Source organism: Lagopus muta, chromosome 3 (assembly GCF_023343835.1).
Source record: "Lagopus muta isolate bLagMut1 chromosome 3, bLagMut1 primary, whole genome shotgun sequence".
NCBI lineage: Eukaryota > Metazoa > Chordata > Aves > Galliformes > Phasianidae > Lagopus > Lagopus muta.
In genome coordinates this window covers 19117342-19144938 of record NC_064435.1, presented here as the reverse complement: position 1 = coordinate 19144938, position 27597 = coordinate 19117342, and the positions used below count along the sequence as shown (strand labels likewise).

At 40.6% G+C, this 27597-nt stretch overlaps 1 protein-coding gene across 2 annotated transcripts in view; it reads left to right on the top strand.

Moving 5' to 3' along the window:
- ZFPM2 (zinc finger protein, FOG family member 2) overlaps positions 1 to 27597 on the top strand; it is a 306275-nt gene that overhangs the window by 136863 nt on the left and 141815 nt on the right. For both annotated transcript variants that reach the window (XM_048939867.1, XM_048939865.1), the window contains one exon: positions 8982 to 9100. In XM_048939867.1, coding sequence (XP_048795824.1) covers positions 8982 to 9100 — 119 coding nt within the window. The remainder of the gene's footprint in view (positions 1 to 8981; positions 9101 to 27597) is intronic.

The window sequence follows — 27597 nt, the reverse complement described above, 5'->3', positions numbered from 1 at the left end:
TCACAGATGATCTCACTTTCTCCTGCTTTTAGACTTATAAAGAATACTTTCCAAAACATTTTTGTTCATTTAATACATTTCATAACATTATTGTTAATGAGGCAGTCTTCATATTAAACTAACTTTAGTAGATTTCTGTATTCACTAACACAAGCTATCTGGGTATTCTTCAGTAAAAAACAAAACAAAACAAAAAATCCCATAAAATTGTTTGGGGATACAATGGCATGTGGAACATTTTTAGAAAGCATAATTTGTAAAACTAATATTGCCCAGACCTAAGATAAAATGAAGACATCTTTCAGCTGAAAGGATCCCCAAAAGTCTTGGAGAACGATTGATGAAATGTTGAATTTTCTGTTTGCAGAATAGGTTATCTTCAAAAAGGTTTGAGTCTGAATTAAATAAGCTTTATACTTAATTATCTCTACTTTCTATTATTTTACATGCAATGCTCCATATACTTCTTACTGTATTTTGCCTATAAGAAGCAACTGGAAAGCCAGGCTGACTCAGGACTGAAATGTCTTTGCATACACTGGGGAGAATCCGCACACAAAGGGACATTTATCAGGGGCGGCTGTTCCTGTGCTGAGGAAGGGAGCAAACCCGAGAGTCCAGAAACAGACGATGATCTTATCAAGAAACCCTCTTCAGTAATATCATCAGCCTGCTCTTGCCAAGTCTGGCATTTCTGTATTGTGTATCTGTGATGGAGAGAGAGGCAGCAAAGCTGTGCAAGCTGCATGTATCTGGGATAAAGTGGCTACTCAACCCACTGGTTCTGCACAGTGTTAGAGTATAATTGGGAATCCTTTCTGCCACTATAGAGTGTCTATGTGAGAAGGAGAGTACAGTATTTCTCTCATGGAAAACTGCAGACAGGGCTCTTCAGCTGCTTTGGTTGCTTTTGTTGTTGATGTTTGTGTGTTTGTTGTATTTTAGTAAATGTCTCTACTCCTGTTTTTCCACAGCATGTGCAGCAAGTGTAAAACCTTTTCAACTTTGCATCCTCGATGTGAAGATGGAAAGCTATTAGAAAAAAACAAAAACAAAACCAGAATATTTTTTCTTTTTGTATCAGATTTGTAATTTGATAACAAAGGCAGAAACTGCTCCTGTAGCAAGTGGACTCAAAGCTAAAGCTGGTTACCTCTGATTTCATCTTGAGGTTGGGATTTCACCATGATGGCCTTTCTTTAATTGAAAGGACTAAAATTTAACTTGCATCTTTTTGTGACTGGATTTGGAGAAACCTGAGCATCCTGAAGTAATTTGATTAGATTCTTTTTTGAGTTCCCCCAGTAGGAAGAATTACAGCACTATGCATGTCTGTGTTACTAGCAATGGAGTAGAATACAGAGCATCATAAATCAGAATGAATCTCAAACTTTCACAGATTTTAGGATGATTGGGAAGACAGAAGGATCTTTTCTTCAACTGTTGTTCCATTGGCTGTAGCCTTCTGTAGTTCTGGTTTTCTTTCCAATTTCTAGAGCACAAGGCAACTACAAATTTAGGAGCATAGCAGTGTCTCTGTTGTGGTCAATAGCTGGCACTGAGCAAGCACTGCCTCTTCTTCGGACTGTGTCAGGGAAAAGTGCACTTTTCTTTCAGTAGGTTTCTGTAAGCTGTAAAATCATTCCACTAAGAAGCTAAACAGACTCTAGCAGAAGTATTCTTTATATTCTTCTTCCTAACCAACAAGGAGAAAACAGTATTTTTATAATAGCTGACCTTTAGCCTTGAAAACATGTAACTACAGTTTAGCAATTCTGGAATTAATAGCCCCTCACTTTGAAATTCCAAAGTCACATTGTCCTGTTTGATGCAGAGGTGCTCACCACTGTAGGTCTGTGCTTTTCCAATGTGGGATGTGATGTTGTGTTCATATTAGTTCTGTACATTATAGGAGTGTGAGACACCATAGAAATGTAAATCTTTCCTTTGCATTGAATTTATATAAACAAATGAAGAACTTACAAATAGAGCTCAACTTTATATTGTAAGTATTTATTATAAGTACCAGTGCGTGTACTTTTGAAACCACCTATGTGGTGGGGCATAACGTGCCTTCATATCACTGAGTTCAGTTCTGTGTTCCTGTTGGGAATCTGGAGCAGGTTTGTACCTGTAGCTAAAGTCTCACTAAACAAGCTGGAGTACTGTACCGGTATGGTGGTATTAGTCAGAGCATAGTGTATATTAAATAATCAGTAATGAAACTTTTTCTTGGAAACAAAAAATGATTGTCTGCACTGAGCTATTCTTATCTGGCTACTTGGAGACAGAAAATGGTTTAGACCAGATGTCAGGTGAAATCGCAGCACTGGGTGCAGTGTTGATACACTTCATGTGTACAGTTTAGCTATTATTCAGCTGAGCAACAAGGAATTAGAAGAAGTATGGTTTATTTTGGTGGTTCAGCTTATAAATTAAGTACTTATAACAACACACATGCTTTGGCTAAGTAGGATAATAGTGTTTACATTCTGGTTCTAAATGTGAATTCATGCACTTCTGTCCATATGTTTCACGCCTGGAAGTACAAATGTGTTTCCTCACTGCTGCAGGGCTTCTGCCTCCCTCTGTTTCCTGAGTATCTTCTGTTTCCATTTCTCCAGGCTGTCTTGTATCCTGATTGGACCCAATTTGAAACTACAGGCAGTTATTTCCTTAGACACTCCCTCTCTTGCCTTGTTTTTGGATTTTGTTTTTCTCCTTCCAGGTCCTTTTTTTCCTGAATATCTGTCTGTTCTTTCCCTATTCTCATTTTCAGAATATCCTTGTCTTTATTGTCCACTCTAGGACAGTGCTACTGAAGATAAGCATAGTACCTGCACTCTCTGCTATTTTCAGTACTAGCACCAGGTAGGAGAGATAAACTGCTTCTGACTTTCAGTGCTATACAGAAAGGTAGAGAGCAGTGAGGTTTTTGTTACCAAAGTTGGAGAAGGTTTTTCATTTCTCATCCTTGCCTAGAATGCACAGCTGCCCTATGAGAGCGCTGGCAAGCAGCACAAACATTCAGCAGCTCATTGAGGAGGGAAGTCATGTGTGGCAGCTACTCCTGCTTGGTGTCTGCTATCCAGACCTAATCTGTCTCCAGGCAGAGGAGAATGGTGGTTTGAAGCTACTGTGGGCTATCCTTGTGTCTGATCCGCTCAGAGCCATCACTCTAAAAGGTCCTGTTGGCCTTGCTCCTTGGAAAAGAAGGGACTGGAGAGGAGTGGGGCAGGGAAGGATCCCTGAGCAGTGGCCAGGCCTATGTCCTGTTTTTCAGAGCAGCAAAATTCAGTTTTGTAATTGGTTCTGGACAGCCCTTAAAATGCATTTCTTACTGCAAAGGAAATTATAAAATTCTTTTCAAGGTGGATTGTAATTTAGTGTGTTACTGTTTGGATTCCATATATGCGTGAGTCTTTTTAGTAAGATAGTTACAGTGCTTGCATCACAGAATGCACTTTGTAGTGCTGCAAGTTAAATGTTACCTGGAAACTTCCCAGATCTTCCCATTTCAGGGTGACTGAGCTGGTGACTGCATGTAGTGCTATCAGCAGTGGAGAGATGTGGATTCAAGCACATTCCTGGGCTGAATTAGGTAAAAGGATGTGTTAAATCCCTGGCAGACAGACTTGATGATGTTAGGTGGTTGGCCCTTTTCATAACATAGCCGTGTGAATTGTTCTTTTAGCCAGCCCTCCTCCACAACGGCAGTGGCAACTTTCCAGTTGGTGCTGAAAGGGGATGCAGTATTCATGCATTCATTCATTCGTTCATTCATCATGAAGTGCCATGGTTTAACTCATTGTGGGTTACTGCTTCAGACTATCAGTTACTTGTTTTAGAGTTTTTGGCTATTGAATATGTCGTATGGAAAGGGAATGTTTCTGTTTTGCCCACCTCCATTATGTTATCTTTTCCAGTATAATTACAAGCTAATTCAAAGCTCTTCATGTTAGTCTAATAGCTTCCGATTCACTGCTGTCCGCCACTACCTCTTTGTGCACTTCTGTGCTGCTTGCACATGTCCCAAACTCTTACCTATGAAGCACATTATTTTTTTCAGAGTAGTCTCATCATAGGCAAATCATTAATGGGACATCAAAAATATCCCATCTGTTACATATGGCTAAGATCAAAATTATCCAAAGTCTTTTTTTGTTTGTTTGTTCTTTGTTTTTTGGGTTTTTTTTTTTTTTTTTTTTTTTTTTTTTTTTTTGTTCTTATCCACACAGTAAATGTTGTCAGCAGGACAAGTTCACGCATCGGATAAGGTCACAATTTCATTTAGTGACAACTTCCAACAGCGTGAACTTACAAGGTTCGATTTATTAAAGAGTCAGAACGGATAAGATCACTGCATGGCCAGCCTGATTTATCAGGGTTTGACTGGAGTACTTGAATAGAGAACGCCATATTTCAAGTTTATGTTCGAAACTGTAGTTTAGAGTGTGTTATGTCTCAGAGACTTGAAAATTGAGGGAGGAGAATTTAGAGGAGGTATCTCAATAATGCAGTTTATGCCTGCCAAGCAGGTGGATGAACATTTCATATTGGACATGCCTTGTTAGGGATCACATGAGTGGAAGAGGGATAGTTCTGTGTCCTCTTTGAACTGCTTGTGTGCAAAAGTAAACATATTAGCTGGTTCCAGCATTAATTACAATTTTTTTCTGTGCACACAGCAATGCTGGCAGATCTTTGGATCTGGGCTGAGCAGCGTTTAAGAACTTGTGAGAGTGTTTTCCACTCGTTAGCTATGACTTCAGAGCAGTCCTGTTTGAAACTATGACACACGCTATTTCTCTGCTGTGCAAAAATATTCATTAAGGTTGCCAGGTGGCTATGCATAGGAAATATGCAAAGAAGTAGCCATTTGCTAGTGCGTGTCAAGAAAACAGTCCCTAATTGTAGCAGAAAAAGAGCTTGCTCATCCTTTTTAGCTGACACCACTTAGAGAGCTATTCATGATAAAAAACAAAAACAAACAAAACAAAAAGCCCTGCTGCAGCCAAAGTTACCAGTGACTCGCTTAGAAATGTTAAACATTTGTAAATCTGGTTAAAGCTATTTCTGAACGAAGTAATGTCCTTTTTCTATCCTGAACCTCAGCTCTTCACTCACCTTCAGATATGGACTCCTCTGTTTATTGTTCCGAAGTGTGGGCAGGTGGATGAAAGCCAGAGCTCTTTTGTTCAGAAATGCTATATAGAGTTGAATTCTTCTGGTATTCAAACTGTGGTCAAATCCTCCTAAGGGTCAAAAGTTGTTGTCAGATTCATCTACACTATACGTGAATTTTAAAAAATGATCCTGATCTTGCTAAGCAAGAAGACAAAGTTAAACTAACCCTCCATCTCCTGTTTTATGCAAGCCCTTTGTGACATCCTTAAGACAATATGTTAATGTCAGGAAAGAGTCCTAAATTGAGTCATTTCATTCTGGTTTTGTATCCACCAAGGTGGCCTAATATCTTAAAAGCCATGGGATGTTTTGTAGCTCTACTAGTGACTCATGACTTGGGGCTTCTTTTACAGTGCAGCTATCATAAGTCTTTGAGTAATCACAGACTTTAAAAGTATGCTACATCAACAAGATAAGAGAAACAGCCCACAGCACTAACAGCATTATCTTTTACCAAAATTGATTAGCCCATACTATGTGTCTCAAATATTTTGTATAAACTTACTCAGCAAGCTGAAAATAAGTGTGCTCCTGAAGTAGAAGCTGGGGAAAAAAAAAAAAAAAAACAAACAAATCCCCCAAAATAATAATAAAAAAACACTACTTCACCTGTGAAAAGACAATGCTGGCTGAGGCTTTGCTCAGATAGCTGCCAGTGCTAGTACTGCATAGAAATCTCTTCCTAATGTAATCTGTTACCACAGTTTTGATACCATTTAATAAATATGAAGTTTCAGAGGAGCAAAAGGTTGTAAATGAATGCAGGAAAGTTGCTGACTTTTTGCTCAGTGGTCAGGGGGTATTTATCAGAGGATTTCTAATAGTGACATTTGCAATCTTGCTTTTACAAACCCTTGTATCGGCCCTGGCCTTCCCCTGTTTAGTGCAGACAAAGGAGTATATGCTGTGATTCTACAAAAGGGATGAAGATGGATCTGGTAGGAAAAAAATAATCTTAGCAGATGCTTGTAGATCTTACTTTTCTGTATTATTTTTTAAATTGGCCTCCCTTAGCATTAGGTTTTCTTTCCTGACAACAATTTTTGATGACAATGATATTGCTAAGGATCAAATTGTAATGTGCTGCACCTTGCATGTGACCTAAACACATGTGTTTGCCAGAACACTTCAGCAGGTTATTTTTTGCAACTCCTAACACGTACATACATCCATCGTATTAAAAATGGAGGCAGTGACTAGTGACCATAGAGAAGTTTATCTTATTCAGAAAAAGATGATCAAGGAAGAAAAGGTTATGAAGCAGCATGATTTATAATTCTGTTTGCAATCTGCTGCTCTCTGTTATGGTGGTCTTGGTGGAAGGGAAATACAACAACTCCGGTACAGCTCTGTGTTGCCGTCCCATCTGCAGTGCATCCAGTACGTTTATACATCCTGGAAGGTACTGCCCAAACTGCAGCATGGGACTGTAACAAAAGAGAAAGAATTTATATTAACTTACTCAACTCTCAAAGGGAGGAAAAAAAACACTTTTGGAAAATAGCAGCTCATTTTTATGTCTGCCTCAAACCTGAAATACTTATCAGATATAAGATTTGTGTTATTAATCTTATTTAAAATATAAAGTGTAATGATGTGTTCCTTAAAACTTAGGTAGGTTTTTGGATATCACCGGATGATCTGCCCCAAGTTTGTCGTTCTTAATCCATTAAAAGACAGGCCTGCTTGTAAATCCACAGGTACAGATAAGAAGTCACTGTTTGACTGTGTCTGAACCCTTTTCAGATGAAAAATGTCAGTGGCAGAAAGGGAGGCTGAATTATTTTTTAAAAGGGTTTTCAAAGATTCTCATGATTCCTCCGGTATCAGTTAAATGTGACATGTCCATAGACGTGGCTGTTTTTTAGGGTGTAAAAGCAAGTAAATGCTATAGTTTTCATCTCTGTGTAGAAAGAAAATGCTGCAGTATGTGTAAGTGATCAATTTGCCTTGCACTACCAGAAAGATTCCTGTCTTCCATAATTAACATACAAAGAGATACTTTAAGGTTCAAACGATTTGTGATCATGTACCTGTGAGAGGGAAAAAAAGTGCATATATATGTATATTTCTGTTTGGATGCATATATATCACATATGTAAATGACATATAATGTATCCATAATAAGCTTTGCTGCTTACATACTGCCATTTAAGCTGTCAGAGCCCTGTCATGACGATAACTCGCCCGCATACATGCAAGCTTTTGTAAACTGGTACAGCACTATTTCCCAGATTTGTTACAGTTTGCAAGGAGGACCTGATGCACAATTTTACATAGAGTAGTTTTGTAATCTGCAGCACTCAGAGGTGGTATTTAGATTTCTGTGCTTGGAAACGGGAATCAAGTCTCCTCTTTGGAGAAATGGTCAAGATTAACTCAAGAGAACCTTTGCAGCCTGGCTGACGCATAAATGCAGGCGTTCATGGGAATGGCTCATTGGGGGAAGTCTGTGGAGACTGCCTGCAAGCCGGAGGAGTTACTCACTTCCTCAAACCCAAGGTTAATTTCTCAGCAATTGCCAGTTCTAAATCTGGGATGAGTTTACTTCTTACATAGTTGGACTTCCCACTGCTTGTGCAAAAGCATGGCCCTGATTAGGGGGAGAGCTGTCGAGAAGGGATGTGCTGCTGCAAACGGCAGGCAGTGCTGTTGCTCGGAGGGAGGAAGGGCACTTAGCAGACGGCAGAAGCAGGGCTGCAGAGAGGCGGGGGAAGTTCTGCACGTCCAGGGGCTGCAGCCAATTTTCAGCCTTTGTGGCAACCTGCAGGAAGGGCAAACCTGGGTAACAACTTGAGCAAATATGAAATGATTGAGGAGGAAAGCACTAAATCCATCCCCGCTGCTAAGTCTCATCCCTCTTGAAGTTGGAAAACAAAATTTATTTTTATTGTTTTAGAGAAGATCAGTATAAATTGTGTAATTTTGCATGTGAACATGGCTGCTATTGCACTTTTAACTGTAGTATTTGTTCATAGCAAAACAGACTTCTTGAGGAAATTGCTTTGCAAAGAAGAGTTGTCCAGAGTCCTTTTTTTTTTTAAATCCTGTAATAAAATTAACAAAACTGGAGAAGTTAAAGTGAGCTGAAGTAACACTTCAAGGTGTTAATTTTAAAGTCTGTACTTTCTAAATAAAATATCCATATGAAAAAGGAAGAATTAAAAAAAATAAAAAATCACTCTGTACCCCTCCATTTCATTTGCATGTTGTGTTAAAATCTTAATCTAGCAAGTTAAATTATTTTGGGCCTAATTCTGAACAGTTATTTCCTGTACATCACTCTGTTCAAAATCTCTACTGTTGTAATTAATTCTAGTAAATATTTTTAGTGTGTCTTCAAAATCAGTGGAGATGCTCTGGATTTTCTCATTGTGAAATATGTTTAAAAAGTATTTGGGAGCCAAATGCTTCAGAGTGTGTTCTTCTGACAGTGAAATGGATCACAGAGGCTCATGTACCAGGGGCTGTTGCACTCTCAGCTATCATCTTCCCCCTCCTCAGCATTTTTTAAGAACTTTCTTGAATCCACTCTACTGGCTAAGAATGCCATACTGCCTGTGAAAAGGTAGAAAAAAAATGTAACCTTCTAGATCACCTTTGAATAGAACTGTAAAGAAAGAGGTTTGTTTTTCTTCTGCAGGATGAACAGATTGGTTGTTTTTTCAGACAAGTGTAATTAATTCTCGTTCCAAGGATCCTCTGAATGCCATGCATACATAACAAACATGGAGGTGTCTGCTGTGAGGGTAGGAGTGAACGCACTAAACACTGTTTGTGCTCTTTGTTTGCAGGGGAACTGGAGGTGGTCCAGAAGGATGGGGAGCGCAAGGTCCAGAGCCGGCAGCAGCTCCCAGTGGGGACGACGTGGGGGCCCTTCACCGGGAAGATGGATCTCAACAACAACACCTTGGTACGTAGGTGATCCCGGGCACCTTGCTTCCGTGGGGGTAATTATGCAGCTGGAGCACTTGGAAAACAGGCTTTGTTAGCTGTCGTGGGCAGTGGTATTGGGATCACTTCCAATTAGTGCACCTATGGCAGCCGTCCATGTGAAGTTATTTGGAACACAGGTTAATAATAGTAATCTTGTTATTTTACAGGAAGAAAGGAAGTGTTGCTTCCTTGTTTTTTGAACCACACTGCTCCCTTTCGGCAGCAATATCTGATTTTTAGTGTCTTTTAAAATATTTCATAGCATCAGTTGTTCAATATTTAATTTATATTTTTGGATGGCATAGAAAATAAACGGCTACATTGGTTAATGCTAAAATTTATTAAGTCTGCCTCAGTAATAAGATTATTGGACATAGTAAAATGTCTCATCGGCTTGCAGTTTTTTTGGAAGATACTGAAAGACATTTGCCATGTAATATGTTCCTAATTGTACTTTTCAAATTATTATTTTGATGCAGAAAGTATGTGGGCCTTATTACTTGTAATTAACAATTTGCTGACCTCAGTTTCATGAAAATCCATGTTGTTTCTAAGTGTTCGTTTCATTTTTGTTTGGATAGGTTTTAACCCTGAGCTTCAATATTGTCTGTATATAGTTCAGATCAGCTTTCCAGGAATATCTGGAAAGGTGAGCCCATGATTAAAAAAAACAACAAACATCTCTGGAAAAAAGGGTTTAGGCAATTTGGGAGTATACATTGCCCCATGAGATACTACTAAAAACTACTACTACTAGCTCTATCACTTGCTATTACAAATTTTGCAGGAAGAGATTAACATAAAGATCTGGGGAAGTATTACACAGGTGTGTACTACACACATCTGGGGCAGATGCAGCTCTGCTGTAAACTGAGAAGCTGAACTTCCCAGTGTAAAGGATATCATCCTGTTATTGGAAGAACTGAAGAGTGGGAAGTGTTGAGTTGCTAAAGCAGCATCAGTGGACACGTGAGAGAGGGGACGTGTGGAGCTGGATGAGAGGAGGAAGCTGAAATTTTTTCACTCTTCCCTGAAGAATCTATGCTCCTGTACTTGAGATCTATTTCTAAAAGCTTGCTGGATATTTCTTTCTGTAAATGGTCAGTACCTGGTTAAAAGATGCACTTTCAAAAGTACTGGACACTGAAAGTGTCTTACACTTTTCCAAGGGAAAAATGGAAAATTTGAATACCTGTCTCCATTTTCTCCATTTCCTTTGTTTTTTATTTCTTCATCTATTTTATTCTTTGTCAGTTAGTCTATAAGCATTCTCAAAATGTTTTTCACAAAAACTCATTTGTGACAACTATCTGAGACTCAAATGATCTTTCTCAGATTCCACAGTCACTACTCTCATCAACATCCATGCAACAAAAAGCTTAGTACTGATGTGTCTTGAGGTCAGTCTGTATATGACCTGAGGAAAAACACTAGCTTTGTGTTATTCCTATTGCCCTGAGAACTTACACCACTTCTTCGGGTGTACGAAATTTGAAGTTAATGTTTCAGTAGGGGAGCTCATGATGACTGAGCTGTCACTACAAAAATTATCATTATCAGATATCCTTAGGATCAGTTTGCAATTGTTTTATTTTTATATTCTGAAACAGGGATGGAACAACTGTAATCCTTCCTGCAGGAGCTTTCTTCTCCTTCAGTTGTACAGGCATTAGGGCCTGCTATTACTTTGAAATTTGGATTTTTGCCATAACAGAAAAAATTAGCTAAAACATTTTGTTTTTTAATAAAACTGTAGTGACTTTTTATTTTGGTGGTAATCATCAGATGGAACAACTTTCTCAGCCTAATTCAGAGGGATATGGGATAAAAATGTTCAGAATGACTTCTGTCTTCACTAGGTTGGAAAGGTCCTCCTTTGCTTCTTGTCCGTTTAGAAACTCTAATTTTTGCTGACACGATAGATTTTATTTTTGTTGTGCCTTCTATTTATCATAAATGCTTTTTGTAATCGGAAAAAGTTCCTGTAAACAGAAATGTAGTCCATAGCAATATAATTTTGATCCCCATTCTCTGAGACAGTCAAAATTGAACTGGATGTGGTCTTGAGTAATCTTTGAAGTTGAGTCTAACTGAAGTTTGCCATGCTTTGAGCAGAAGTTTGGACAGGAGGTGCCTTCTGCCCTGAATTATTCTCTTTCTAGATAATATTCCTTTTTTCCAAGTATCAGGTGTTTCCTGCAGTCCTACAGTTGTTAGTTTCAAATGCTGCGTGAAGAAATGTAAATCCTTTGATAGATCCTTAATTTACTGTTTAAATGACACAACCCCAGTGCCAGCTTCTACGTTTTTCCTTTAGCATTTTTTTTTCCCTTGAAATGATTCTCGTTTATCTATGATATTTCTGTTTGCTTTGCACATTTGATTACTTTCCTCACTGCCATACATGCCCTCAGTTGTTCACAAGGGGACTTTGTGTTTGTTTGCTTAAGTTATTTATATCGGTTTTGAAAAGCTCATTTGGGTAAAGCCTTACGTCTCTAGAATTCAATCAAACTTTCACATCAGCTGCTGATGTAAAGTTTAGTTCATTTCTTAATGAGAACTTCAAGCATTGCACTGCTATAGGCATGAAATAATCTTTGAAAAAAGCTTTAATGTGCATTTTTAGTGTAGACAGAAAAGGAAAGAAAAAATCAGTGAAACTCAGGTAAGTATCACAATTCTTGCAGCTGGACTTCTTGGAAAAGATGGTGGTGGTTACTAGTAGGTATTTTACCTGACTTCACTGATTTTTAGTGTTAGCAATATATGACACTTAGCCTCACAGGATTCACTTGCCTTAGGAGTCACTAAGCAGTAAGTTACTGCTTACTTGCTGTCCTTTCACCCAGCACTTTATACAGTCAGTACTTATATCATGTGAAATTGCTTCATATTTCAGTCATTGCTATGGTGCTGAATAAAGACTCAATGCTGTTGGCTCAGGAGATAGAGCAGGCTAATTAATTCAGCATGGTAATTAATTGAGTCACTGTGCCAGATGTCAAATACTTTTTAGATCTTTGAAGTTTCTGTCTTGAAGTATATTAAGAATATACATCTCAGAGTAGGAGAAGGTTGGGTACCTTGAACAAAAACGATTTAAGTGCTGTTCACAATTGCAACAGGAATAGCAGCTTTTGACTTCACCAGCAGTGCCACAGCACTGTCAGATGTGATAGAGCAAGGTCCCTGTCAGAATACTTAAACTCTAGTGGTAGACTTGAGAGCTCAATGAGTAAGCATGTTCTTAATTTTTCTCGTCTAAGAATCAGCCAGCAATCATGAATTTTGAAGTGTTTAAAACTTTATGAATTGCTTACCCCACTGCATTATTATTGCTGTGCACGGCCATCAGAAGTCCTAAGAGTGTTACTTTTTAAGAAGAGAGTGAATCTGCGATATTGGAAGTTTTCTAGGCATTTAATTCCCATTTCAATATGAATTTAAGAACTCCTTATATCATTATCTAAGTACTTACAGACATCTATTCATATATTTAGAGTAATAAATCTCCTATTTAGATAGTTTTAATGATCTGTTCCCATAATTTTGCCAATTTGGCACAATACTTTTGTTCAGCTGCTGGTCTTTGTACCCGTGGGCACAGTTGCAGGTTCTTTCCTTTTCCTTCAATTTCTTTCCCCTTCTTTTTCCTTTCTGCTGCAAGAATAGCAGTTAATAGTCCCAAGAAAATGAAATGCCAGTGTTTTCAAATTGAATCGTCATGGTACTTGGATTCCAGAAGGTAATGGCATTGCTCCTTTGTACTGGGCAAGTTTACTGTCATACCTACATGTAACAAAAAATTTTATGAATTGCACGGGATTTTAAGAGAAATACAAGGGCTGCTTTGAATGTAATGCCTCCTGTTTTATGATGTCCTCCCATGACATAAGAGGCAAATGTTGGTGATGTGAGAATTGAGTTTGAACCTGTCCACCAATAGCCTGTTACCTGTTTTTGCTGTGTGACACATGGCAGCAGAGGGGCAGTCTGACAGAATGGCCTCTGACATGCAAATGCAGCAAAACTGAATTCTTTCATGCAAAAAAAGTGGCACCCATTGGCATTCATTGACTCTTGCTGAATGTTTCTGGAGACTAAACAGTGGATATGAGCACAGTGAGGCAGTGGGTGATTGGAAAAGTCCTTAAAGATCATCAAGTCCAACCACAGTCTAACCATACTACCCTAATTCTAACAACTCTCTGCTAGGTTGTGTCCCTGAGCACCACATCCAAACGGTTTTTAAACAACTCCAGGGATGGTGCTTCAACCACCTCCCTGGGGAGCCTATTCCAATGATTAACCACCCTTTCTGTAAAGAAGTTTTTCCTGAGATCCAATAAACCTCCCCTGGTGCAACTTCAGGCCATTTCCTCTTGTCCTGTCACCTGTCACCAGTGAGAAGAGACCAAACCCACTCTTGCTGCAATCACCTTTCAAGTTATTTGAAGAGAGCAATGCCATCTTAGCAGCTGTGAAACAGTGGGTCTTCTCTGCTGGTGCAGATTTTTAGGAGTGCGGCATGCAGGCTGTTGTTCATTGCTGGACAAAATGCACAGCTAATGGTGGTGAATGTGTTGAGAAGCAGGTTTTTTTAGCTGAGAATTTTCTCTATCAGATCATGTTATTGTGCTCTCTGTATCTACTGTAGTCCACAGAAATAAATAAGAGGCTTTTCTTGATTTTTGATTTCTTGAGATTACTTGAAAAAAAGAAGATACCTTTACAAGCCTTCTATGCTAAAAAGAGATTGGCTATATATTTCTAGGTTTTCTTGACGTTTAATATGGTATCACTGTTTTGACAAACAGGCACATAAGCAATTTTGTACAAGACTTTTTTTTTTTTAAATGAACAGTTGATGAGCTCTAAGGGAAGCAATGATTAAATCAGTACGTTTAGCTGGGAGGCTCTGACTTTGTACCTTGCTGCATCCCTCAAAGTTCAGTAGTTCCTGGGTACCTAAAAGCAGACAGGAATGTATTTCTACGGCTTATGCACATAGCTTGTGACTCTAGTTTTCAACAGGAAAGTGGGTTTGCGCACGTGCCAACTATAATGTGAGCAGGCTTGTGAGAAGAAGGGAAAACAGTTCTAGGAGGATCAAACTGCTGAAAGCATAGCTGCTGCACATAAGCAGATCTAAACTGAAATTGTTAACAGCTTATTTAAGAAGAAGCAGTTCAGATATTAAGAAGCAACTGTAAATATTTTCCTTGTCTCCCTGAAGCAAAAGAATATCTCAAATATCGTGACTGCATTCAGTGTTTCTCAAGAAGCAGCACAGAACCACATGGCCTGTGCTGAAGGTCAAGCTGTGGATGATGCCATGGCTCCAGTAGTGAGTGGAGGTATTCTGAGATGTGATTTCCTTTGGCTGCAGCCATCTAGTTTTTGGTGTTAATCTCTGCCTATGGCGGGATTTTGTGAAATGAAACAATGAGTGGCTGGATCCTGCCCCCTATTCCTGTGGTCTTGTCACAAGGAGGAGCGCGTGGTGCAGGCCTGTATCATCCTGATAAGGAAAAGAGGATTCAACATGGCTGTGACGGGAATCCGTGGGAAGAAAGTGTGCAGGTTTGGACCAGGCGAGCAATGGGATACAGCAGAGACCCTTTAATGGGATCTGGGAGGTTCAGTGCCAAAGCTACACTTTTCCTGGAAGATAGCCTCACAGAACAGTTTATTGGGTAGTGCTGTGAGGGGCTGAGGAGCCAAGGTTCAAAATGCAGTTAAGTTATTCATTCGCTAATCTGCAGCTGGTCACTGCAGGTCAAAAACCTCATATCTGTAGTAGCCAGCAACTTTTAATCTCCAGAGTTGCAGTGTGAGAGTTTGCTGGGCACTTGGTTGAGGTTCTGTGTGGCCACAGAGAGCAGCAGCCTCTGCTAGGCTGCCTCCAGTTTTCTTGTTTAAACATAGAAATGTGTAAAGTAGGTTTTGTTTTTAGTCAAAGACAAATGGGGATGTTGGCTCTTATTAGCACAATGACTCCTATGTTTCATTACCAAAAGTAGTATATTGAGTCACAAGCCGTGATTTTAATCTTTACTATACTGGTTTGTACCTGTGACATCAAGTGTCTACAAAAGCATTTCTTTCAGTTTTTCGCTGTTATTACTGACAGGTTATACTTTAAAACTGTGGCTTGGGAGCACTTGTTTCTTTCCCAAATACTGGGAGACTTTAGTGTAACAATATTTCTGCAAATATCTGCAAAAAAGCAGCAAATTGTGCTACAGTTACTGTAATGTACATTTGTGCTATGCAAGCATCACTGCCAGCCACTTCATACAATGTGAACATTTTAAAAAGCTGAGATATGTTGATGCGATGTAGAAACCCATGTGGCCATCCTCAGTGACCATTGAAAACATTCCTTCACATTCCCTCATATTCCCACCCTCTCCCCTTTTATAAAGCCATGAGTTGAGGGGAAGGTAACGACAGAAGAATTTTTAAAGAACTTTTGTCCATGGCCATTTTTAGCCACTTTTCAAAACAAACAAACAAACAAGCAATCAAACACAACAGCAGTTGTTTCTGTTCCTTTGTTGATGTTTACATAACAGAGTTAAGTTAAAACATGTTGCTAATATGATAGCAAGATATGGTAATGATCTGAATAAACACTGTTCTTGAAAAGTCAGAAGAGGTTTTCTTAAGCTTGAGAAAGTGGTTTCCAGAATGCTGAATGAAAACCACATTCCCTGCAAATAGAAATGCACATATTGATCACACACCACTGTCTAAGTTCTGTTAGCATAATGATATTAATATTGTTGTCAATATGGCCTTAATTTTAAGATACTACATGTTTGAGGGGCAGGCAGACATGTTTCTTCCTTGTTTTTCTTGTTCGTTTTTTTTGTTGTTGTTGTTGTTGTTTTTGTTGTTATTTTTTTTATTAACAAAACAAGGAGATGACTGAAATCCATTGTTCCTTTTGATTTCTTTATTGCTGAATCAATTATTTCAGAAATAGAGTATTATGTAGGGAATTTTTACTTAAAATCGCTTTTAAAAAACTCCATTCCTGTATCCGAAGCCCTTTCTTAAAACTACACGTGCCCATGGTTTAGTTTGACACTTGTTTATCAAAACGACAGAACTGGAGCACTGCATCCAGGCCTGGGGCCTGCAAGCACAGGAGAGATTTGGAATTCTTGGAATGGGTCCAGAGGAAGGCCACTAAGATGATCAGAGGGCTGGAACACCTCTGCTATGAAGAAAGGTTGAGGGAACTGGGATTGTTTAGCTTGGAGAAGAGAAGGGGAGACCTCATTGTGGCCTTCCAATACTTGAAGGGAGCATACAAAAGGGGAATGTTTTAAACTGAGACAGAAGGTTTAGGTTAGATATTAGGAGGAAATTATTCACACAGAGGGTGGTGACACACTGGAACAGGTTGCCCAAGGAGTTTGTGGATGCCCCATCCCTGGAGGCATTCAAGGCCAGGCTGGATGTGGCTCAGGGAAGCCTAAACTGACTTAGGTGTTGAATTTAAAGAGTGCCACTGCACAACCTGTGAGCAGGAAGGTGTTCTTGAGCTGCCAGACTACAGACATATAGTCTGATTCTCCCTGTACCACAGACTTTATGCCTCAAACATTTATTTTGCTATTGATGATTTTGCAAAATTTGTAACACACAACTTTTTGAATGGAGTGTAGTCCTATTTAGGAAGTTTGGATGAGAGGAGGATTTGGTTTAGCTCCTTTGAAAGTGGTTCATACAGCTCAGTACAATAAACACCTAAAGGGCACAGTTCAGTATTCATGTTTATGACAAGGAGTTTAATGTTTTTGCTGTCCTCTGAGGAATATATATTTTTTTAATTCATGCTTTTTATAATGATATTTCTATTTATTTATGAAATGTGTGTTAGTGTAGACTAAGCAGGTAGAAAATGTCAGATTTAAATATTTGGCAGTTTTAGAAACAACTTTTTTCTCACTAGATGTTAAACAACACTTTTTTTTTTTTTTTTTTTACACTAAACCAAAATTCAGTTTCTAAAATGTTGATAGATTTTATTATTAGTTTCATATCCATAGAACAAGTGCAGGAAAATCTAGTTGCATCATTTTAGTAAAATGTAGAGCCATGACGATGCCTGTGTCTACAAAGATACATGCATTGTTATGCCAAGAATTTTGTGCTTACGAGGGGCTCTGAGCTGAAAGACTTGCAGGCTTACGTTCTCTCCTTAACCATTATAAAGATAAAATATCCTGGATACTCCTGGGCTCCTCGGGGGAAAATACATAAAGCCCACATAGTTATCGTTAGCATATGTTGCTAGTGGAGGAGAGCACCGTGATGACTGAGTGTATGGAACTACGGTGGCACTTGGGAGGACAGTGAGGAGTGTGTTCCATAAGACCTGTGGAAGCAAAGCGGGCAGTTGTTTGGAATCGAGCGTGCTGTAGATGAAATTCCTGTGTGAAAAGAAAATTCACCATTTATAGGTTTCAGAATTATGCTAATGAAAGTGCAAACCACAATACGACTCTCTCATGTACATTATCACTGTAGCAATAATAAGATTGGAAATTATTGCCTGTCCTAGTTTAAGACTTTGAGTAAAGGAATAGACCTGTGGTTTCAATGAAGACTGCGTGCACTTGCTGCTCACTTCAGCACAGCGGGATGGAATGATCAAAATTCCAGTCGGTTCCCATTCTCTCTGAATAGGCTTCAGAGGAATAGCCTATACATGTGCAGGACTGATTGAAAAAAATGTAGTTATTTCATTGCCAGCCAAATTAACTGCATTTTGTGAAAGTATTTCTTTGAATTTATGAATAGAAAAAAAATATATAGCAAGCACAGTTAGCACAGTATGTGTATTCTGTGTATTATGGCCGCAAGTTGTATCAGAGGAGGTTTAGATTAGACATAAGGAAGAACTATTTCTCTCAGAGAGTGGTCTGGCACTGGAATGGCTGCCCAGGGTGGTGGTGGAGTCGCCATCCCTGGCAGTGTTCGAGAGGCATCTGGATGATGTGCTGCGTGATGTGGTTTAGTGCTTGTGGTGGCAATGGTGATGAGGAGACAGTTGGGACTGGATGATATTATAGGTCGTTTCCAATCTTGTGATTCTATGATTCTACATACATACACATTTATAAATATAACTACAGGAAAATACACATGTATACATTTATACATACATATGCTGGTGTTTGCAAGTGTATGAAAGACAGCATGTTCTATTACGAAGGAAATGCTGTTATTAGTTCCTAAAATCAGGGATGCATTTGAGATACCCACATTTTGCTCAACTTTCTGCTCAGCTGTAGCTGCTCTCCTAATGACGCAGTGGTATCACATAGCCAGTAGCAAAACTTGTCCCTTCCCAGATGCAGCAGATCTCCTTTCTATCACTAAAATTTGGGCAGTACAGTCCTTGTATTGTGCATAAGAGCTGAGTGAGGTTTGTAAATATCCTGGGCCTCATTTCTCAAGCTCAGCAAACAAGGTCATCAGTGCAGCCTACGGTGGCTCTTGCGAGCTCCTGTAGCACTGCAGAGACATTGGGCTGCAGCCCTTAGGGCTCTGCTGGGACATGTGCAGAAGGCACCAATGCTGGGCATCCATCTCTGTTCTCCTGGGCAGTCCCAGCCACCTGCAGCAGTGGGAGTTACAAAATGCTTCACGTTCATGTCATGTCTTAAACAATCAAGCATTAATAAACTTTTGTCCAGTGTTTTTTTTTTTTTTAACTAATGTGTTTTATGTTATTTCACAGACTAGAGAAAAGGGGAAAATATTTCAACACAGCAATAAAAATGTTTCGCAAATTTAAAAGCCTTAAATATATCTGCAGTCATGTATTTTCCTGGCTTTTTGTTTTGTTTTGTTTTGTTTTTAATTTGAGCTTCTTAGGGAATAATTGTGTTTTAAATAGAGAAAATAATGCCTTTTCTCTGTGTGCTTTAGGGGAAGAACACCAGAATGCTACTGATGCATTTAGAATAAGCTGTATAGCATTTGAGATATCATCATAGTTTTTGCATAAAAAAATGCAAATATTTTGCACCTAAGAAAATTACGTAATTTAAAACATTTCTGTTGCAGATCCATATTTCCCATCTTTTTTGACATTTTATTTTAATGTAAGCCTGAAAAGAGCAGAAAATATTTTTGAATAAAAGCTTCATCTGTGCTAGTCATTATTATTATTTATGTTTTTATTTATAAGCACCTCCTCAGTTAACACATTCCTCCAAGATTTTTTTCTCTTTGAGCTGTGTGGTTGCACCTGGTGGTCTCCAAGATGGGGGAGGAGTGCCCGCACTTTCTAAAAGATGAAGCTGGCACTTGTGCCATGTGCTAGGACACAAAGACAAGCCAGGGTAGCTGAGGGAGGTGTGCTCGGCACGGGGAGGTGATGAAGGATTCTTCCCTGTCTCTCCCTCTTGCAAGCTGTTGTACTCACGTTGGGTAGAAAACTGGGACAGATTAGCATAAAGGGAAGAGAGCAGTGAAGCAGCAAACAATAGTAGGACCAAAATATCTGAGTTGTTTAAGCTTGGGCTGGACCAGCAATGGGAAAAGTGTAGGCGCAGCAGGGACAAAGTGGGTGACCCATGGCTTCTGGCATCACAATGCTGGGAGGTGGCTGCAGCCAGCCTGTCTGTGTGACTGTCCAGAGACATTGCTAGTAGCTGACATCTCCCAAACTCGGCTTTGAAAGGCCTGTTGGAGAGGGTCCAGAGTAGAGCCACAAAGATGATCAGGGAGCTCCCTGCAAAGACAGGCTGAAGGAGCTGAGCTTGTTCATTCTGGAGAAAAGAAGGCTGCGGGGTGACCTCATTGCAGCCTTTCAGTACCTAAAGAGAGCCTACAAACAGAAGGGGAAACAACTCTTTGAAAGGGTGGATAACCTCTGAATAAGAAAGTGGGCAGGCGAGGTAGGAAACCGGCATGGCTCAGCAAGGACTTGCTGAGAGAACTGAGGGCGAAGAAAGGGGTGTACAAGCTCTGGAAACAAGGCTGTGTCACCTGGGAAGAGTACAGGAATGCCGTCCGGACTTGCAGACGTGGGATCAGGGAAGCCAAGGCGCAAGCAGAACTGAACTTGGCAAGGGACGTGAAAAACAATAAGAAAACCTTCTACAGGTACATTGCCCAGAAGAGACAGGCCAAAACGGGCGTACCTACTTTGGTAAATTTAAAAGGAGAACTGGCTTCAACAGATGAAGAGAAAGCTGAGGTGCTGAATGAGTTCTTCACCTCGGTCTTCACTGGTGGCCAGGATTCTAGTCTTTTTCACGTCCCTGAACCCTGCATCCCCAAACCTCTATGTGGGGACCAAGGAGGTAAATCCCTCCCCACTGTAAGGGCAGAGCAAGTCCGAGAGTGCCTCCTTAGACTGAATGAATACAAGTCTATGGGGCCGGATGGCGTGCATCCCAGGGTCCTGAAGGAGCTGGCCGAGGTGGTTGCCGAGCCGCTCTCCATCATATTTGAGAAGTCGTGGCTGTCAGGTGAGGTCCCGGACGACTGGAGGAAGGGTCATGTCACTCCCATATACAAGAAGGGGAGCAGGGAGGACCCGGGGAACTACAGGCCGGTGAGTCTCACCTCCGTGCCTGGGAAGATCATGGAACAGATCCTCCTGGACAACATGCTCGGTCACATAAAGAATGAGCATGTGATCCGAGACAGCCAGCACGGCTTCACCAAAGGAACGTCATGCCTAACTAATCTTGTGGCCTTCTATGATGGAGTGACGGCATTGGTGGACGAAGGGAAGGCGACCGATGTCATTTACCTGGACCTGAGCAAGGCCTTTGACATGGTCCCCCACCACATCCTCATCTCCAAATTGGAGGGAAGTGGATTTGATGGGTGGACGACCCGATGGATAAGCAATTGGTTGAAAGGCCGCAGACAGAGGGTGGTGGTCAATGGCTCTATGTCCAGGTGGAGGCCGGTAACAAGTGGTGTCCCCCAAGGGTCTGTCTTGGGACCGGTGCTCTTTAACATCTTTATTAATGACATCGATGAGGGAATTGAGTGCACCCTCAGCAAGTTTGCTGACGACACCAAGCTGAGTGGTGCGGTTGATACGGTGGAAGGAAGGGATGCCATTCAGAGGGACCTCGACAGGCTGGAGGGCTGGGCTCGGGTGAACCTGATGAGGTTCAACACGGCAAAGTGCAGGGTTTTGCATTTGGGCCGGAAGAACCCCAGGCACCTGTACAGGCTGGGAGGAGTGGTCCTTGAGAGCAGCTCGGCAGAGAAGGACCTGGGGGTCCTGATGGACGAGAGACTGAATATGAGCCAGCAGTGCGCTCTGGCAGCTCGAAAGGCAAATGGGATCCTGGGCTCCATCAGGAGAGGGGTGGCCAGCAGGGACAGGGAGGTGATTGTCCCTCTCTACTCGGCTCTTGTGAGGCCCCACCTGGAGTACTGTGTCCAGGTGTGGAGCCCTCAGTACAAGAAAGACATTGAGATTTTGGAAAGGGTCCAGAGGAGGGCGACTAAGATGATCAGGGGGCTGGAGCACCTCCCCTATGAGGACAGGCTGAGGGAGTTGGGCTTGTTCAGCCTGGAGAAGAGAAGGCTGCGGGGTGACCTCATTGCAGCCTATCAATACCTGAAGGGAACCTACACCCAGGAGGGGAGTAAACTCTTCAAAAGGGCTGACAACAGCAGGACTAGGGGAAACGGTTTTAAGTTGAAGGAGGGAAGATTTAGGTTAGATGTTAGGGGGAAGTTCTTTACTAGGAGAGTGGTTAGGCCCTGGAATGGGCTGCCCAGGGAGGTTGTGGATGCCCCGTCCTTGGACGTGTTTAAGGCCAGGCTGGACGGGGTCCTGGGCAACCTGATCTGAATGTGTATGTTTGGTGGCCCTGCTAGGCAGGGGGGTTGGAACTACATGATCCTTGGGGTCCCTTCCAACCCGGGTGATTCTGTGATTCTGTGATTCTGTGATTCTGTGATAACAGCAGGACAAGGGGAAATGGTTTTAAGTTGAAGGCGGGAAGATTTAGATTGGATGTCAGGGGGAAGTTCTTTACAGAGAGAGTGGTGAGGTGCTGGAACAGGCCCAGAGAGGTTGTGGATGCCCCGTCCCCAGAGGTATTCAAGGTCAGATTGGATGGGGCCAATACTTCAGTAAGCATTTCCCTGTTATTCATCCCCTGGGCAGCCTGGTCTAGTATTAAATGGGGAGGTTGGTGGCCCTGCATGTGGCAGGGGGGTTGGAGATTCATGATCCTTGAGGTCCCTTCCAACCCTAGCCATTCTGTGATTCTGTGATTCTGTGAATTAGACCCGCTTTTGCAGAAAATGGCGGATGGGACATTATGGCAAGTGAGACAGTTGGTCACACGGCGGAGGATACCCTTTTCAAAATATAATTGAAATATAATAAGGACTTGCTGGGAGATAAGAAAGTGAGCCTCTATATTTCTTTGACAAGTCCCTCATTAATTTCCTGCAGGTTTTTTTCTTACGGATGTTTCTTCTTCCTGCTCCAGTTTCTTGTTTATAAAGGTTAGAATTAACATGTGGCAAACAACCCAGTTTTAAATGAATGTTGTTTTTTCAGTGAATTTTTTCTGCTTTATGTTGGACTTTGCTTTCAAGTGTTCTGTACTATTTTCTTAAGAAATACTGTCTGTTTTCTGAGGATCAGTGTCTCAGGTTTGTGTCAGAGATGTGAGAAGAGAGAGCAGTGGCATTAGATTCTCAGGATGCCAAATGTGTGCACTTTGATCTGGTGCTCAGGGTGCCTCAGGGAGCAAGCTGCATCTTGATTTCTGTAGTCTGCCACCCACTATCAGGTACCAGGGCCCTGATTAGGCAGGCGGAGAAACAGTGAACACACCGTGGGCTGGATGTGGAAACCTTTGTGAGAAGGCTTTTTGCATCAGCAGCGCTTATTCTCTGGTGCAGTTTCTGGGGCAGTAAATGCCCTTAACACTCAGTAACAGCAACAGCTACCTTCGTGCCCTGATTTGAAAGCTCTCCCCTTTCCCCACCGTGGTTAACATTTCATTGCAGAATGGAAAATGAAAAGGATATCCATGTTTTGAGAACTTGACCTCTCGCAAATGTGAGACCACTTAGAGTGGCTGTTCCTCCTTAACATTCCTCACATGCCCTCCACCAAACCAGTTGCTAGCACTTGGCGCAGTGCTGGAGTGGCTTTGTAGTCACACCTGCGCCGCTTGCTCCATCTGTGGCAGGCAGGAACCCATGGGGCAAAAGAGCCTGTCTGAACTTCAGTAAACATTTCCCTGTTATTCATCCCAAGGGGACTTGACTGGACTCTCATTCTTTATTCACTGTAGCTCCTATAGTTTTGAAGTCTCCTGAACTCTGTAGAAGTGTGGCATTGTCAGAATTCTCTGTGCCTCTCTGGCTGCTCTGTGGCACCTGCAGAATGCTCTGGGAGAGCCGTGAGGTGTGGGGAAGCAGAGGCTCGGCTCTGGCATCCAGTGCCATCTCCATGGCGTCAGGTTCATGAGAGCTGCAGCAGCAAGCAGCATTGATGGTATTGCATCAAAATTATTGGGTTAACAAGGATTCTTGAATTTATTTTTTACAGACGACATGTGAAGTATGCAAATCTGCCAAGTGCTACAGTTTATAGGCCTAGGGGTCGATTCTTACTGGTCATTTCCACCTATGGTCATTGGAAAAATACAAAGGGAATGCAAAGCAACCAGAAATATTAAGGGGCAGTTAGTGTGTTAGGGCTCGAGTCCGCGCAGTGCTGAGGTGCAGGAGGAGGTGCTGAGCACCCCAGTCTTTCATTCAGAGCAGTGGGGCTGAGGAATGCCTAGCATTTCATGACACTAAACACCACCACTACAGTCTGTGAACCTCTCTGTAGAAGATAAATATTTCTTATTTTATTTGACCTTGGAGATGGAACTGGTTTGATAGGGTTAAGGTCAATGAGTATATTATTTTTAGACGAGATATGGAGTACATGGATGGTTCTGCTTTATTTTAGCGTGTTAACATCTGGCAACATTCTGTTCCATATGCTGCTGATTGTCCTGATACATTCATCTTCAGTGATTATCAAAAAGATTTCAGTGCTCTGGAGTTAATCACACGTTAGAGAAGACAAATACATGAAGACAAGTGGAAAAGCAGTGTGTGGGTTTTTGTGCATAAGACCAAGATTTGGGTAATCTTGTCAAGTGCTCAATTAATTTAGAAAATAAATATTTAAATATTTTAAAAATTGATTTAATCAGTTAGTATTTGTGAGTACTGTGAGGATGAAGAACAGCATATTGGAGCTTGATATTGTTATCACAACAGACAGAGAGAAGCTGATTGTGCCCTTTTATTTCTAAATGTGGTGCATTTATTTCTCCTAAGGATAAATAGTTAAAGGAGTTTTAGGTCTGCATCCTTTCCCCATGTGTCATTTTTGCATAGCTTTTCTGTATGAAAGTTTAGCTATGCTTGTGCTATTTCATTACAAAAATCACACACATAACTATCAACTGGGTTTTTTTTCCTTTTTCTTATACCAGTGTTTTCAGTTTTCCTAGGTTGATAACATTTTTTCCAGGGCTATCAATTACTATTTTCATTTTATGCTGTTTTGGCCTTACATGCTACCAGCTTCAGGGGAGGAAGACTTACGAGTTTCAGAGGGAATCTGCACATAGCAGGTGTTCCTTTTACAGCACCTTCTTTTTGAAAATGCAGAAAGGCTGCCGAGATCAGAATGAACAGGGAGGCAGCAACCAAACTAAGCATGATGTCTGTCAGCCTTGTACCCCTCTTACAGTGTTTGCCCCAGCCTGTGCTCACCTCCAGACAGTTGGCTGTGGGGCTACCCCTTATTTCTCAGTGAAGAATTCAATTAAGAAAACAACCACACAGTCCAAAGTGTAGAAGGATGTGAAAGGATTTTCACTCTTCAGTGAAAGCCATAGAGCAGAACTGGCCCATGTAGCACTGTGCAGGACGTCTGGCCAAGATAAGATGTTAGAAAAGCAGCAGGAAGGCTGAAGTGGCAGTTTGCCACAAAAGGAAAGGTAGAGAAAAAACTAAAGTAGTAACATTGCTACTCAGTATTTCTTTCTTATTTGAATATTCATCATTTCAAGGGAAAAAAATAAAGGCAGTGAAATCTCCTAGGGGACGGAACATATCGCTATCCACTACTGAGATAAAACTTGTTTTATTTTATCATGCGCAAATTTGTTTAGATCTTAGCAGTGGCCACTCTTCCTGTTGCCAATATCTATTAATGATAATTACTTCAAATACAATACTTGCTCAGTGATAGCATCACGTCATGGTGAGGAAGATTGTGATCTTATCTAAACCTATTCTGTTTAACTCTGACACTCCTTCTATTATAGTAGGGCCTAGATAAGATCATGCCTGTTAGGATCAGACATTAGTTGGAATCAATATTTGAAAATGTGCCTGTTTTTGCTTAATAGCAAAGTTAGTGTGGGGGTCAGAGTGAGATCATTTGTTGGATGAGATTGTACAGCTTCATCTTGTAACGGAAATGTGTTCTTTGCTTCAGCTGCTGGTGAAAAGTGAAACAAGGGCTCCTTGAAAACTGTACAGCTTCACTAACAGTCGCTGTGTAAGGAAGATACAATGATTGTTATGATATTTAACATCTGTAGTGCTGCAGCATGTTGAGGTTCTATCAGGAACTGGTGCTCCTTTGTGCTAGACTCTGTCTGAATCTCATACTAAGAGGACAGCTGCTAATCTCAGCTAGCTTAGGTCCTGGGTTTACACCAGCCTTGAGTACAATGGCAACAAGCAAGTGTGGGAGGCAAAAGTTAAAGCTGAGCTTATGGAGATTAGTTTAATAAACAGCAGTTACATCACAGTAAAGCAGCAGACATGAGCTTTACAGACATGGTGAATCAATAAGGCAGCAAGTTTGCAGATGATTCCAGGGAATTCTTCCTACATCCATTAATCTAGTGGAAGAAAATATTAAAAAATTGGAAGCATTGATTTAGATGGGAATTTTTAAACTCACTGGCTGTTAAAGAAATATATAATCTGTATCAGAGATGGTGAACCTTTTTAGTGCCCAGTGCCAGACTTACTTTGAAAAGCTCAGAAGTTCATGTGCTGCCAACAGAAATCTTTCAATGACAAACTTGTTACCAGTGCAGCAGTGTACAACCGGTGGAGGTGAGCACTAAGAAAACACAGAGTGCCATAAATGCTGTTTTAATGTACAATATGGTTACTGTTTCTGTAGGATCTTTTGGGTTTGGGTCAAGGAGACCGAGTGCCCATGGATACTTGTGTGGATTGCTTGAGTGCCACTTTCTGTTTCTAGTCAAGAACATGAATGTTTCCTGTGTTATCAATGAAAAAGTCGAACAGCATAAATTAAAAACTTAGAAGTTAACAGTCATGTTAGCAATTGTTTTTATCATTTCACTGCAAAATAGGAGTGCCACTAGTTCTGTGGCTCAAGCTGGAATCAAAGAGCTTCATGTGTAGCTCACTGAGCTAGGGAAGTAGCAGGATTGTACTGGACTGCTCTAGACAGAATGACCACAAGAGATATTTTAATAGATCTTTTAAATCATTCCAGTGCAAAATAAAAACAATTTTGGAGATTTCCATGTTCTAGCATGAAATGAGCTTCTTGTTTGGATGCCCAAATCTGTATTTGAATGAATTTCTGGCATTGTGCCTACCGATGTTCTGAGACCTAGACTGAGTTTACCAATCATTTCAGTCTCAATAATGTTGCTCATTACTGAGTGTTTCTCATCTTAAACTCTAACTTGTGGCTTGGCTTAGATTTCCTTCACTGTTAACAGCTCGATTACAATTCTTCACATTTGACACACCAATCTAAATTTATAACACTGTTCTCTGAGAAACGAACATATTCCAGACAGGAGTGGTAGCTTTCATTAGACAAAGTCAGAAAGTTTCTGATTTGAAACAAAATAAGTTTAATGTCACATGCCCCTCTAATTATGTATGGTATGTCAGTACCAGTATCACATATGTGCCAAATGGTAGTTATAAAGAGGTGTAACTATAATTTATGTTTCTTCAGGCACAAAAATAAGTGGAATGACAAATGAATAAATCATTGCACCAGTGTTAACAGTAAAAGCATGACTGAATTCACTATCACCATATTGCCTTTCAAATCAAATAAATGCTGTTCTTTCAATATAATCATATGTGAAAAAGAATAAAGAAATACCAAATATGAAATATCAAAGAAGATTTATATAGGTGAAATTCTTCTCCTGTAACATGTGCATAAGGATATATGAGTAGTATTTTGCTCACAAAAAGTGAAGCATTTCCATATTTTCATTGAAAAAGACATAATTTTGGGTTCAATCTGAATAGTTAAGATACAGATTTTATTTTACTTTTATTTTTAACAAATAGGAGGAGGAGCAGAGACATTTTTGAATCATCCCAGAGTAACTGGGAATAATTTATCTTTGAAGTCTATGA